This window comes from Coregonus clupeaformis, chromosome 13 (genome assembly GCF_020615455.1).
Source record: "Coregonus clupeaformis isolate EN_2021a chromosome 13, ASM2061545v1, whole genome shotgun sequence".
NCBI lineage: Eukaryota > Metazoa > Chordata > Actinopteri > Salmoniformes > Salmonidae > Coregonus > Coregonus clupeaformis.
The window spans coordinates 25,964,007-25,979,857 of record NC_059204.1 but is presented as its reverse complement, the minus strand read 5'-3'; the positions used below and the strand labels follow the sequence as shown (position 1 = coordinate 25,979,857).

General features: G+C 48.8%; 1 protein-coding gene across 1 annotated transcript; it reads right to left on the bottom strand.

Annotated features, from left to right (window-relative positions):
- Positions 1-286: 286 nt before the first annotated feature.
- On the bottom strand, positions 287-2,539 carry LOC121578960 (protein sprouty homolog 3). Its single transcript, XM_045224570.1, has one exon. The coding sequence runs from the start codon at positions 2,458-2,460 to the stop codon at positions 1,504-1,506; it is 957 nt and encodes a 318-aa protein (XP_045080505.1). The 5' UTR covers positions 2,461-2,539; the 3' UTR covers positions 287-1,503.
- Positions 2,540-15,851: the final 13,312 nt, after the last annotated feature.

Here is a 15,851-nt window from a genome sequence, read left to right as displayed (position 1 = left end):
TTGTGCTGACGTTGCTTCCAGTTTGGAACTCGGTAGTGAGTGTTGCAACCGAGGACAGACAATTTTTTTACGCACTACGCGCTTCAGCACTCGGCAGTCCCGTTCTGTGAGCTTGTGTGGGCTACCACTTCTAAACTGGGTAGTTGGAAAGGTGGCATCCTATGACGGTGCCATGTTGAAAGTCACTGAGCTCTTCAGTAAGGCCATTCTACTGCCAATGTTTGTCTATGGAGATTGCATGCCTGTGTGTTCGACTTTATACACCTGTCAGCAACGTGTGTGGCTGAAATAGCTGAATCCACTAATTTGAAGGGGTGTCCACATACTTTTGTATATATCGTGTATACTGTACATACACAGGTAAGAACACACACTTACACGCAAACATTTGTGCACATACACATGCTCGTGCTAGCACACACACACACACACACTGCCTGGTCATAAGGGAGGCACCCCCAGGTTAGTCTGTTAGTTAGACAGCTGGGGACACTACAGACGATCTACTCTCTATATCTCACAGTGCTTTCCATATTAAATTAGCTTAATCACTTTAGATTCTCCGGGTACATCATGGTCCCTTTTTGGTGTTCCACCTTTAGGATAGGGTCTTTGCATCAGCCTCAGACAAAATGTCTGCCATGGCCGCTCGTTGTATGTCCATTCAGTTGGTTGGCTCCAGGATGCCTCTTCAGAGAGGAAGGGGAGGGAAGGAGGCCGACCCTGTAGACTCCCTGTAGACCACCCTGTCTCTGTCTCTGTCATGCCTGGAATATACATTTGCTGGAGACCCCTTTTATTAATGGCTGTGTTAGGATTTGTTCTAGTAGCTTACTCACTGTACTCACACGTAACACATGGTCCACTCTCGCTATCTCTCTCTCTACCTCTCTACCTCACTCTCTCTGTACCTATCTCTCTCTCTCTACCTCTCTAGCTCACTATCTCTCTCTACCTCTCTACCTATCTCTCTCTCTACCTCTCTACCTCACTGAGGAGGAAGTCCAATAAATAAATAGGTCAAGTCTCACAGCGCAAACCCCAGCCCATCACACAGCACAGTGAGGTTGGTCTGTTGAGTAAAGGTCTGGTCGGCCCGGCAGGCGCACACAGAGAAGAGCCACAGTACTATGTACACTACACTGGCCCACACAGTAAGGGGAAGGTAGAGACAGTATGCCCACACTGTAAGGGGAAGGTAGAGACAGTATGCCCACACAGTAACACAGTAAGGTTACGTTTGGCAGTCAGTTCAGCGAAACGCACCAGGCGGTTATCAGGTTTCGGCTCGAGTCTCCACACGTACAGTACAGTTACAGTAAAGTACAGTAAAGCTGTTGGTCATTTCTCTTCAGGCAGGAGGAAAAGAAGAAGTATGGAAGGTACGTAAGGTGAAAGGTCACGGTAGGTAGGACATGACGGGCTGGGCGATTGCATTGTCATGGCAATATTGTCACTGAGACTGCGTTGTCTAGGCGACGACTGACTTCAGTTGCACCCCTGTCATACAGGCTTCTCCAGGGACTTGCTGCGGAAGGGGGCGTGTCCGGGGTTGGGGTTGGAGGAGGAGATCTTGCGGCACACAGTGTTGGTGTTGCTGCAGCGGCAGCCGGGGCGGGTGGCTCGGTCGTGGGCCCGCTGGCATATGGCGAGGCACAGTCTGGCAGGCGGGTAGCAGCAGAGACAGGGCAGGCACAGCGCCAGAAGGCCCATGGTACCCCAGCGAGCGCAGGCGTGGGCGGGCGTGCAAGCGCAGGGCCGGTCGGCACAGTTGTCCTCGTCGTCCTGAGCGGAGCAGTGGTAGAACATGCCCTTAACACAGCACAGACAGGTGCCGTACTCCACAGCACTCTCAGCAGAGCAGAGGCAGCGCTGCCCACAGGCCCAGCAGGACGGCAGGCTCCGCGGGGCGCAGCACTCCTGACACTTACACCTCCCACAGCGCTCGCAGATAAACAGGTGCAAGCCCAGGTCATCTCCCTCCGCCAGGCCTTTACCCAGAGAAGTCTCAGGCTTAAGTTCTCCTTTAGGCTGGGAGCGCACCACCAAGGCCAGGCCAGAGTGGGAGGGCGTCAGGCCCGCCAGGAGTCTCTGGTCAGAGGCAGCGCTTGTCCGGGACATGGCTGAGCTGGTCGTACTGGAGCGACTCAGATGGGTCAGGTGGGCGTGTTGCTGCTGGCTCTGGCTCCTGGGGATAGGGGCGTGGGATGGGTACCCCTGAGGGTAACCATGAAGATAACCTTGAGGGGGGTACCCATGGGTGATGGGGAAGCGGTCATCGTGGGCATAAAAGAAGCCAGACTGGGAGGCGTGGTCCAGGGCCACGGGGCGCTCCACGTAGTCATTGCTGGCCCGGATGGAGCGAATCTGGTCCAGGGAGAGGACAGGCACCTGCTGGAGGTCAAGCCCATCCGGGTCCATCCTGACTGGGGGAGGGCCACGACCCGGGGGAGGGTCCATCCTGGTCCTGGAAGGAGAGGCACCAGGGAGGGGGTTGGGGTTGGGACTGGGGCGGGGGGCTCGCACCTCTCACGGCACATCAGAGAGACCTGGAATAGAAGGAGAGAGATACATTTTAGAACATTGTTACATTTCATCCCAGATCACATTAAAGAAACTCACACTTCTTTACCCCTAAAAGTAATCACATCAACCAGCTCATCACTCTTTCTTACTCTTTACCACCTACAACACATCTGGAAAGCCGGAAGTCAACATCAGATACTTTTCACTTTCTCACAACTCATTCATGCAGACAGCTTCAACATTTCACTTCCCATGTTTGGTAAAACTGTACATCCAGTAGAGTGGACATATACTGCAGTTAGGCAGACCTGGCCTGAGCACCATGACTGAGTTATATAAACTGGACACAAATAGACCCAATATCCACATAGGCATTATTATCAATATCATTATGAGCATTGAGATTCTCCAGTGCTGAGAGTATAACTATTATTATCCAGGCAGGGCCAAAGAGATAAAGCGATTAGCCTGGCCTGTAATTTAGCATCTGTTCTCCTGCACAGCTAAATCTCTGGCTGCATTTAGAGACGCAACCCAGTTCTAATATTTTTTTCACTAATTGGTCTTTTGACCAATCAGATCAAGTCAAATTAGTGAAAAAATATCAGAATTGGGCTGGCTGTGTAAACTCAGCCTCTCTGTAAACTCAGCCACACACACACACACACACACACACGCACGCACACACACACACACACTCACACACAGCTGCTGGCTCAGAGGAAAGGAAGGGCATTGGATCTGCCCGCCTGTCCGTTCACCTGTCCGAAGAGGGTGACACACAGATATACAGAGATGAATTAGCGAAAACGTTGCAGTGTGTTAGTTGCTATGAGTGTCACTAAGGTCCTAGGTTGTCATTGTTGTAACTCAATCTGGGGTTTGGAAGGGAGAGAGAAATGCCCCCTTTAAAAACTGTTCCTTTTGTTTCAGCCTTATCCTCCACAAACAGGAACAACGTAGATGTTGGAATGTAGATGGAAAACATTAGTATCCTGGAATTAACACACAAACATGTTGGCTTGTTTCATTACAGTGACATAAAGTAGTAAGGAACAGTTCCACATTCTGTGGACAATAACATTTATTTTATTTTATTCTAATAATACAGTATGTGAGTTTTAGTAAAGATAATGTTGCACATACAAAAACACCCTCTGAAATATCTGATACAACTCCTACAACTAACGACAACAGATGCAGCAGAATCTTTTGTTATGTGTTCAACAGGCTATTATGTTTCATTCGATACCCTGATACATCTGGTTCTGATTTATAGGTACTTTTCCTCCTCTCCACCCGTACCAAATGGCCTGAGGGGATAGTTCCCTTCATTTCCCTGTGAGAGGACAGACAAAGAGGGAGGGAGGGAGGGAGACAGGAGCGTAATCAGAGTAATCAGGCCAAATGGAGAAGCATTTAAAGCAGAAAGCCAGATGAGCAGATTAGATGGAGGAGAGAGACAGGAGCGCACAGATGGAGGGACGGATGGAAGGACGGACGGACGGACGTAGCCAGGAACGGAAATCCATAGTCAGAAACAGCAATTAAAGCTAGCAGAGTGAAGGGCGGTTGGTTGTGGTTGGATGGAGACATGTTGGATGGGTGGGGTTGATAGAATGGGATGAGAGGTTGGGGCACATATTTTACCATTTCCAATGTAAAATGATTAAATACTTTGTACTTATGTACCTTTATTTATTTATTTTTTTGATTTTATTTTTGTGGCAGCCCACAGAATGTATATATTGTACCTGTACCAGCCTTCCGGGGAGCTGCCGGCAGAATTCCTGCCAACGATCCTCTCGCAAAAGGTACGATACCATCCAACCTCACACAAACATACTGTAGATACACACACACCGCCACCCCAGCCCGCAGCCATACAGTGAAGATAAGGTCGGAAGCTCAGAATGCATTTTCAAATTAGGCGGAGGAGGGAAGGGAAGTCCTTCAGAGTAATCACTTCAAATGAAGCGGCACCCATCCACTACACAGCTTTCAGACATGCTCCACAGCTATCAGACCATCTAATTGTTAAGAGAAGCCAGCTGCTCAGCTCTTTCCATGACCTCATTCTGTAGAGTCGTCCGGACCAGGGCAGGGTTCAGGGTATAAACGTGTGACCAAGCCCTTCACTGCTGAGCCAGAGATGGGATCTCTTCTCTGGCTTAGACCACTCCCCCCACCAAACCCCCCAAAAAAAAACTTTTCAGCTGGTCTTGGTCTCATCACAGATCTCAGATCTCGGGTCTAGGTCTGGATCATAAGAGGATAGAGTGCAGGCTTTTGCTCCAACCCTACTATAACTCACCTGACTCTAGGGCTAATCAGGGTCCTGAGGAGCAGCTGATTAGCATAAGGTGTATTATAGTAGGGTTGGAACCAAACCCTGCAGCCAGGAGGGTATCCCCTGAGGGTTAGGGTTTGCTCTGATCACACATGGTCCCCTGTGGCTCAGTTGGTAGAGCATGGCACTTGCATCGCCAGGGTTGTGGGTTCAATTCCCACGTGGAACCAGTACGAACAAATATGAAAATGCATGCACTCACTACTGTAAGTCGCTCTGGATAAGAGCGTCTGCAAAATAACCAAAATGTAAATCACACAGACATTTTATCTCAAGCAGCTGTTGATCTCAAACTTTCTGTGTTTTACTGTTTCATTTGTTTCTGTATTGCACATTTATAACACTTAAAAAAATTACTTAACTCTAGATGTAGAAAGCAAGATCAGAGCGACATCTGTGCGTGAATACTGTTGACTCATTCAGTACGGCAATGTTTACATGTTGCATTTGGAGCAGCATTAGAATCACTGGCTGTTCTTTCCCCCCACTCAAGGGGTTGGAAGCCCTGTCCTTGTGGGAGCTGTTTGGGAAGTCAACTCCCATTACCCAGAATCCTTCCCTCTCCCCCTCCACCTACCCACCGGGCTCCACTCCACCCTAACGCCACGCCACCAGCTGAGCAGACCGACTGCTCTGTAAAGTGAGATGTAAGAGAGAATGGAGCCAGCCATCCTTCCATTTTCACCCCCTCCTCTCATCTAACCAGTGTGGGTGCCAGAGGATCGATATCTGACACTCAAAGGCTGTGGGTGGGGATGTGGATGGGGGCCTGGCTTAGTGCAGTGGCCAGGGCGGGGCAGGGGGTTAGGGCAGGGGGTTAGCGTTAGGGCAGGGGCTGGGGCTGGGGTTAGGGCAGGAGCTGGGGCTGGGGTTAGGGTTAGGGTTAGGTCAGGGGCTGGGGTTAGGGCAGCAGCTGGTGTTAGGGTTAGGGCAGGGGTTGGGGTTGGGGTTAGGGCCGGGGGTTAGGGCAGGGGCTGCGGTTAGGGTTAGGTCAGGGGCTGGGGTAAGGGCAGCGGCTGGGGTTAGGGTTAGGGTAGGTGCTGGGGTTAGAGCAGCAGCTGGGGTTAGGGCTGGGGTTAGGGTTAGTGTTAAGACAGGGGCTGGGGTTAGGACAGGGGCTTGGGTTAGGGTAGGGGGTTAGGGTTAGAACAGGGGCTGGTATCTGCCTGGCTCTGGCTGGTCTGTTTTATGTGTCTGCTCCTGCTTTTATCATCTGGGTCGGATGCAAACCCAGCGGGACACAACGCTCACTCATTCCATGATATCAAAAGCTTTCACACTCATTCCTCTCTCTCATCTGTTCATCCCTTCACCTCCTCCTTACACTGTCGTTCTGTGTGTGCCCCTCACACACCTTTCAGGGCCTCAGATGTAAAACAATATTTATTTTTTTAATGTAGGAGAAGGAATTCAAGACTTGAGCGCTTTCAGGTCTGGGCAGGAGGCACATCGATACAGGGGCTGCAGGATAGAGAGAGAGAGAGAGAGAGAGAGAGAGAGAGAGAGAGAGAGAGAGAGAGAGAGAGAGAGAGAGAGAGAGAGAGAGAGAGAGAGAGAGAGAGAGAGAGAGAGAGAGAGAGAGAGAGAGAGAGAGAGAGAGAGAGAGCGAGAGAGAAATGACAAAAATAGAAAGAGAGACAAAGGAGAGTAAAAAAGACAAGGGGATTGAGAAAGAAGAGAGCGAAAGAATGAGAAGACTAGAGAGAACGTAGAGTGAAGGAGAGAGCAAGGCATAGAACAGAGAGAGAGAGAAAGAGAGTGAGGTGGACAGTAAGTGAGAGGGAGAGAGAGGGCCAATGGGAAAGAGAAAGAGTGAGAAAGAAAGCAAGGGAGATACTGTACGTACACTGAGTGTACAAAACTCTTTCCATGAGATAGACTGACCAGGTGAAAGCTATGATCCCTTATTGATGTCACTCATGAACTCCAACGCTGCTGGGTTTTTCACTCTCAACAGTTTCCGGTGTGTATCAAGAATGGTCCACCACCCAAAGGACATCCAGCCAACTTGACACAACTGTGGGAAGCATTGGAATCAACATGGGCCAGCATCCCTGTGGAATGCTTTTGACACCTTGTAGAGTCAATGCCCCGCGACGAATTGAGGCTGTTCTGAGGGCAAAAGGGGTGCAACTCAATATTAGGATGATGTTCTTAATGTTTTGTGTGTATATATATATATATATATATATATATATATATATATATATATATATATATATATATATATATATATATATATATATATATATATAGAGAGAGAGAGAGAGAGAGAGAGAGAGAGAGAGAGAGAGAGAGAGAGAGAGAGAGAGAGAGAGAGAGAGAGAGAGAGAGAGAGAGAGAGAGAGAGGATAAGCGATAGAGCTCAGGGCTGATGTTTACTTGGCCAGCCTGCCGTCAGAGGTAACCTGAAGACAGGGCCGTGCGCTGGGGGAGTATCAGTGGTGAGTGAGCCCTGCCTCGCAGCTCTGCCCTGGGGCTCTCTCTCTGCAGCCAGCGCCTGCTCCTCTGCCCTCCCTGGCACAGTAATCCAATCTGCAGCAGGAACAGGATGAGGACTGGAGAGAGCTGCACAGCGCATATTATTCATAACGATCGCCACATAGGACCCTGCTCCTCTCAGCTCAGCTCAGTTAGAGAGGGAGGGGGAGGGACTCCAAACCAGAAACATAGAGTGATGGCCTAGTGTTCATTTACTGTGTATCACACACACAAAGCCCCCCCACACACACACACAGGGGGGTCATACTGGTTTGATGGCTGGACTAGTGTGGTATCATGGCGTTAATGGCGATGTGAATGGCTGAGGGTGGCCGATGACATCATAATGTTGAGCTATTTTTGCCCGTCGCCAGTGACCCCTGGCCCTCCCCTGGCCCTCCTCCCTCTATACCCCGCTCTGATCTGATGTTATTGCTGATAACAGTGGAACCATTCTCTTCTTCTCTCCTCTCCTCCTCTCTTCCCCTCCTCTTCTCTTCTCTCCTCTCTTTCCCATCCTCTCCTCTTCTCTCCTCTGTTCTCTCCCCTCCTCTCCCTTCTCATCCGCTCTTCCCCTCCTCTCTCCTCTCCTCTCTTCTCCTCCTCCTCTCAGCCCACAGCTTCCTACAGGGCATCTGTCATTAGACATATACATTTTCCAATCCTCTCTCTCCCCTTCTCTCTTGCTCTCTCTCTCTCTCTCTTCTCACACAAACACACACAGACAAACACACAAATACACACACTGCTTATCCCTCTCCCTTACTCTTCCTCTTTCTTTCCTCCCCTCCAGATTTGCAGCTGAGGCCTAAGTTTGGGTTGGCACTTGATAGGGCACAGACACGAAAACAACCCACCCAGATATGAATGGGGGCCCTGGCTATTTGTCTGTCTGTCTGTGTGTGTGTGTGTGTGTGTGACTGGCTAACTGGCTGGTTCCCCTGTGCGCGAGCTGTCGGGCAGCGGGACCCAGGGGCCACCCTCTGGCCCCTCGGGGAGTGCAGCAGGATTGAATGACAATAAACTGTATGAGATTCCGGATGTGCCGAATCCGACCCCCAGGAAGGACTGAAATAGACACTGCAAACCAGCAAGTCCGGGCAGGAGAGAGAGAAAGGGAGATGAGAGGAGGGAGGGAGGCACACAGAGAGATAGGAAGACCGCGTCAGAGAGAGCGAGAGAGAAAGAGAGACAGAAAAAGAGAGAGAGAGAAAGATAGACAGAAAGAGAAAGAGAAAGCGAAAGAGAGAGAGGGAGAAAGAGAGACAGAAAGAGAAAGAGAAAGAGAGAGAGGGAGAAAGAGAGAGAGAGAGAGGGTGACACTAATAAAGATAAAGTAGACGACAGTGAACGTGAAAAAACAGTGGAAAGTGGGAGGGACTGGAAGTAGTTGGAGAAAGTAAGAGATAAGAAAGATTGAAGGAGTTGAGGCATAGAGAGAAACCATGCATGTATGTGTGTGTAACCCACCATCTTGTGTAAGTAGGGGTGAGAAAGAGAAGTCACCCCTCACAGCACCCTGTCTAACACAGTGAGTTATTTCCCCTTTCCACTATGGGCCAATGGTTCCAAACAGTAGTACCAGTCACGCCACGCAACATCCTCTTTCTCTCTCACTCTCCCAACTTACACACACACACTTGTGCAACTTCACTTCTCTAAAAATGATGTTTTCAGCAACTTTATAAAATTTGCACAAACAAAAATCTAACTAAATATGCAACAGATTCTAAAAATCATGATGGTTATTTCGATGGACTTAAGAATGTATTATGTATGTATTTAACTCATATCAGCCCCTATTTCCAAACATTAAACCTTGGAACATGAAGAGATACATTTTTATGTATTTTACAACCAAACGTATACATAATTGTCAAATTCAATACTTTCCACAGGAGCATTCTTTCAAACAGCAACTTTTATTTTCTCTTTTTTATTTTATTAATTTTTTCCAAAGGACATTGAGGTTTGCTCATCCAACAGTTTGTGGTTGATGTGGATTAGACAGTGCATTTGCTCCTCTGGCCTGGTGTTAGAAAAAAGATCTCTCTCCACTCCACTCATCCCATCCCATCCCTCTATCCCTCCATCACTCGTTCATCCATCCGCCCCTCCAGTCGGGCACAGCGGAGATGGGTATTGACATACAGTATCCGACCTTGAGAACAATCAATGGCAACCCCACATGTCCCCATCCCACTTACACACACCACACCAGTTACACACACCACACTAAACTATCCCAGTTACAGTACACACACCACACCACTCCAAACCAGTTAATCACACCACACCAAACTAGCCCAGTTACAGTACACACACCACACCACTCCAAACCAGTTAATCACACCACACCAAACTAGCCCAGTTACAGTACACACACCACACCACTCCAAACCAGTTAATCACACCACACTAAACTAGCCCAGTTACAGTACACACACCACACCACTCCAAACCAGTTAATCACACCACACCAAACTAGCCCAGTTACAGTACACACACCACACCACTCCAAACCAGTTAATCACACCACACTAAACTATCCCAGTTACAGTACACACACCACACCACTCCAAACCAGTTAATCACACCACACCAAACTAGCCCAGTTACAGTACACACACCACACCACTCCAAACCAGTTAATCACACCACACTAAACTATCCCAGTTACAGTACACACACCACACCACTCCAAACCAGTTAATCACACCACACCAAACTAGCCCAGTTACAGTACACACACCACACCACTCCAAACCAGTTAATCACACCACACTAAACTATCCCAGTTACAGTACACACACCACACCACTCCAAACCAGTTAATCACACCACACTAAACTATCCCAGTTACAGTACACACACCACACCACTCCAAACCAGTTAATCACACCACACTAAACTATCCCAGTTACAGTACACACACCACACCACTCCAAACCAGTTAATCACACCACACCAAACTAGCCCAGTTACAGTACACACACCACACCACTCCAAACCAGTTAATCACACCACACCAAACTAGCCCAGTTACAGTACACACACCACACCACTCCAAACCAGTTAATCACACCACACTAAACTAGCCCAGTTACAGTACACACACCACACCACTCCAAACCAGTTAATCACACCACACCAAACTAGCCCAGTTACAGTACACACACCACACCACGCCATTCTTCCAGTTAGACACACCACACTAAACCAGTTACACAACATACCGGACCAAACCACAACACGCCAAACTCTCCCAGTTAGACACACCAAACCACTATCCCAGCAATATAAAGCTTTAAACAGTAGGGCCAGCAAAGAACCCACAGAAAGTAGGCCACTTCTACACACAATTAAATTGAATATAAAGAATACATGTGAGAGTCTGGTAAAAGCTCTTTTGATTACCCGCTTGTAGTGTTTTTCCTCATAAAATAGAGATGGGTGGGTTGGTACAGTATTTTGGGAGGGGGGATGTTTGTACCTACCTCTAAATGGGGGGAGATCCATGCTGCAGTGAGATGGGGCGTCTTGGGGTTGGGGAGGTGGGGGGGGGCAGCTCTCTCAGTTCTGTGGCGCTACAGCGCCTTCACCTTGAGTCCCCTCCGCAGGCTTTTCAGGAGCGTCCCTGGAGTGCAACCAATCCCACGCCTCCTAGGGTCATTCCCCGCAAAGAAGAAGAAGCAACAACCCAGCCCTGACGACAATCAACCAATTGCCCTAACGACAAGCAGCCATTCGACAATGCCTTGTCAGGGGCACAGCAGGGGCAGAGAGGTCTCTGGTCCACAGTGTGGAGACCAGAGGGCAGAGTGTCGTGAGAAATATCCCAGAGAACACAAGAAAAAGTAACAGCCAGGTCCTCCGCTTCAGAATGAACAAATAATTGTACTCTTAAAAAATAAGGAAAGCTTGTGAAAAAAGTTATCAAATAAAAGTGAAGGAGTTCCAAAATCACAGCAGTCAGGGATATTGTAGTAGTATGGCTCTGTAGTTTCTCTCTCTCCTCTCCCTGAAAGCGTAATGACTGAGTTCTGGATAGTCTCTCTCACACTCACTGTTTCTCTCTCTCTCTCACACTCACTGTTTCTCTCTCTCTCTCTCTCTCTCTCTCTCTCTCTCTCTCTCTCTCTCTCTCTAACTCTCTTGGGTCAGTCCTTCCTGTCTGTGCGTTTATCCTCTCATTCTCTGCGAGCCGAGAGTGTGTGTAAGTGAGTGCATGAGAGACACAGAGAGAGGGGGAGAGATGGAGGGAGGGAGGGAGGGAGAGAGAGAGGAAGGGACGGTGGGAAACAGAGAGAACGAGAGGGGGAGGGGGCTGGACATGAATGGTAGAGGGAGGCAGGGGAGTGTTCTGTTCAGGGTGGGGGTTAAATGTTTGCTGCAGATAGTTAATGGCTAAGTGGCATCATCAGGCTGAAACTGAATATCTAATTTGCTCTCCCTCAGGTACTGTTCCATATGAGTCTATGAGCAGAGCCTGGCGAGAGAGAGAGAGAGAGAGAGAGAGAGAGAGAGAGAGAGAGAGAGAGAGAGAGAGAGAGAGAGAGAGAGAGAGAGAGAGAGAGAGAGAGAGAGAGAGGGAAAAAAAACGGGAGAGTGAGCACAAGAAAAAGAGAGAAAAGAGAAGGAGAGAAAAGACAGAGGAAGTGAGGGAGAGAGGGAGTGGGAGAAAAAGGGAGACATCGAGGAAGACACAGAGAGGAAACGAAAGAGCGATGAGCAAGAGAGAAGAAGAGAAAGAGGGAAAATAAGGAGGTTGGCGGGGAATGCACTGAGTGGGATTTAGTCATAAAAAGCCTCACCAGGTTGATAGTATCAGAGAAAGGGGGAGAGAGCGAGAGAGGGAGAGGGAGCGAGAGGGGGAGAGAGAGAGAGCGAGAGAGAGCAAAGGAAAGAGAGAGGTTAGTGCTGTTGGGGAGCCACAGGAACTATCAAAAGCCCTCATAAGACACAAAGCTGCCACTCAACCTCTCAGTCATTGGTTCTGTGCCACTCTGAGTCCTCTCACCCACAGACACAGCCCTGAGAGCCTCTAAAACATCTTCAAGACAAAAATGTTTGCTCTATTTGCTCAAAGTTGCTTTATTTTGTTAACTTCAGTATTTCCGGTCTCATTCTGGAAAGCCTTGTCAGCAGCACTCTAGGTAATGATAATAACTGTCAATGTCAATATTGATCATGTATATTTTTGCAGTCAAATGTATATTTCAGACCCTTCCGTTCCGCCGGCCTCCTGTCTTACTCAGCAGGTTCTCTGGGGCTGACTGTTCTCTTCCATATAGACGGTATGCATACAGTATATACATCCACACATCCCTACACAGTCATCTCCATGGTAATCGTACACTGCCCAGGGTTCTAATGTCACAGGACAAACAGCGCTGCTTCCTGCTGGGGAAAATACCTGAGAGGAGGGAGTAGAGGAGGGTGAGTGTGTGTGTGTGTGTGTGTGTGTGTGTGCGTGTGTGCGTGTGAGGGAAAGAAAGGGGGAGAGAGGGGAGGAGAGAAAAAGAAGCAGACTGGTCATCTTGCAGGAATGCCCAAAGAGAAAGAGAGGGAGTTGGAAAAGTCAGAGGGATGGAGGGTGTAAAGATAAATGGATAGAGGGATAGAGAGTATAGAGGAGTGGATAGAGGGATAGAGAGTATAGAGGAGTGGATGGAGGGATAGAGAGTATAGAGGAGTGGATGGAGGGATAGAGAGTATAGAGGAGTGGATGGAGGGATAGAGAGTATAGAGGAGTGGATGGAGGGATAGAGAGATGGAGGGATAGAGAGATGGAGGGATAGAGAGATGGAGGGATGGAGAGATGGAGGGATCGAGAGATGGAGGGATGGAGAGATGGAGAGATGGAGGGATGGAGAGATGGAGGGATCGAGAGATGGAGGGATGGAGAGATGGAGAGATGGAGGGATGGAGATAGTTCTGTGCCAGGCAGGATCAATGTTAAATGGCCTGGTTAACGACCGGCACACAGCTGACAAAGTCATTCATTTCTGCCAGGACTCTGCACTGTGTGTGTGTCCCACTGTCACAGTTCCACAGGCATACACTGTGAACACTCTGTTGCAGAACCCCAGAGCCAGGGGTCAGTTCTGCCCGCTAGGCCCTCAGGATCAGGTTACACAACACACTGCAGTCCAGTGCTGACACACGCACACATGCACAACACACATCAGTACAATTCAGTTATACTGTCTAGACCTAACTACAGACTTATAGATAACCACTTAGGCTACGTTACATTCAGTTATACTATACAACCTACAAGTAACTGTCAAAATAATGGAAATACTTGAGTACGTGTCACGATTTCCTTCGAAGCTTCCTCTCCTGGTTCGGGCAGGCTTCGGCGTTCGTCGTCACCGGTCTTCTAGCCACTGCCGCTCCTCATCTCATCATTCCATTTGTTTTGTTTTGTTTATTACACACACACCTGGTTCATATCCCCTCATTAATACTTGTATAAGTGTTCCCTCTGCCCCCTTGTCCTTGTGGGTGATTGTTTATTGTGAGGAGAGTGTAGCTCGGTTGATCTCTGTGTATTTTGTATTGCCGGGGTATATTTTCCCTGTGTGCCTGTTTGGTTCCAGTGCGCCTGTTTTGCGCACTGGACTGTTTGACGCATTTCTGCGTAACTCTGTATTCTGTGATTTACCCTCCTGTGCCTGACTCCTTCAAATCACCCATCACAACATGAGGGATACAAAGTATATTGGAAGCAGGTGCTTCCACAGAGGTGTGGTTCCTGAGTTAATTAAGTAGTTAACATCCCATCATGTATAAAAATGCTGGGCAAGCCATTATTTTGGCTACCATGGCTATGCCTCCGTAGGACGACAATGCCCCCATTCACAGGGCACGAGTGGTCACTGAATGGTTTGATGAGCATGAAAACTATGTAAATCATATGCCATGGCCGTCTCAGTCACCAGATCTAAACCCAATTGAACACTTATGGGAGATTCTGGAGCAGCGCCTGAGAGCGTTTTCCAGCACCGTCAACAAAACACCAAATTATGGAACGTATCATGGAAGAATGGTGTCACATTCCTCCAATAGAGTTTCAGACACTTGTAGAATATATGCCAAGGTGCATTGAAGCTGTTCTGGCTCATGGTGGCCCAACGCCCTATTAAGACACTTTATGTTGGTGTTTCCATTATTTTGGGAGTTATATGTACTCTGACTGTGTTTCATTCCAGACATTTGCTCCCTTACCTCTGTCCTCATTCCCTCCCTCCATTTACTCCTCCTTCAATGGAAGTGAATGCAGGCATAGGGAAGGAAACAACTTTCTGGACTGAAATGCAGCCGTAATCAAGCTCCCCTCATTCTATACCACACTGAGCTTCATAAACAGAGCCATCTGTATCTAATCAGAATAAAACCTCCTCCCTATCCCCTACTCCCCCCCCAACACCATCACTACTCCCAGATTTCCCCCTGTCCCTCCAATCCCTAGCTATAGTCTCTGTTTAGCCCTGTGCAGATGAAGCAATACACCGTTACCCTCCCTAGCAACATCCCCTCTCCCCCTCATCACCCCTCTTTAATTCCGCCACCCCCCTCCCTCCCTACCCCTATTCCCCCTAGTCCTATGTCTATGAGGTAATCCCTCTCCCCTCTTCCCCCCAGCCCCTCCTTCGCGCCCCCATAATTGTTCCTGATATTTCACCAAAGTATCCGTATTCCATTAACTGACCAGGGCTTGTTGATTGACTCCGGCCTCCCCCTGAAATAGCAGGGCTGGCCGCCGGCCAAACACCCATTTCCTGTTGGTCTGAGAGGCTGCAGGCAGCCGCTGGGGCTCAGATGCATTTCCTGACTTTTATTAATGACCAGGAGTGCATCAGCAGCTAGAGCCTGCGAGCCCTGACCGACGCATACCGCTCAAGAGAGAGGGAGGGAGGACATGGGGATGAGAGTGAGGGAGGGAGTAGGGATGGAAGGAGAGATAGAAGAGAGGGTGGGGGATGAGTGTGTGTGAGAGAGAGAGAGAGAGAGAGAGAGAGAGAGAGAGAGAGAGAGAGAGAGAGAGAGAGAGAGAGAGAGAGAGAGGGTAGTGATGGATGAAGAGATGGAGATACAGAATTCAGTGAGATTGAGAGAAAGAGTGAGGGAGAGTGAAGCGTGAGAAGAAAGATGGAAAAGATGAGAGATTATGAGCGACTGTTTTAAATAAATGGAGAGAGGGAGTGAACCAGAGAGAGAGAGAGAGAGAGAGAAAGATGAATAAAGAGATGGGGGAGTTTAAAGATAGAGTCCATAATTACAGAAGTAATCTCTTCCATGGGAGAACAGAGAGAGTGGAGCGGCGAGGGCTCTGCCTGACAGAGGGAAACAGAGAGAGTGGAGGGGTGAGTGCTCTTCCTGACAGAGGGAAGCAGAGAGAGTGGATGGGTGAGGGCTCTGCCTGACAGAGGGAAACAGAGATAGTGGAGGGGTGAGGGCTCTTCCTGACAGAGGGAAACAGAGAGAG

Excerpts from the sequence above, each read along its gene's own strand:
- LOC121578960 (XM_045224570.1), bottom strand. The coding sequence starts at position 2,460 with ATGGACCCTCCCCCGGGTCGTGGCCCTCCCCCAGTCAGGATGGACCCG.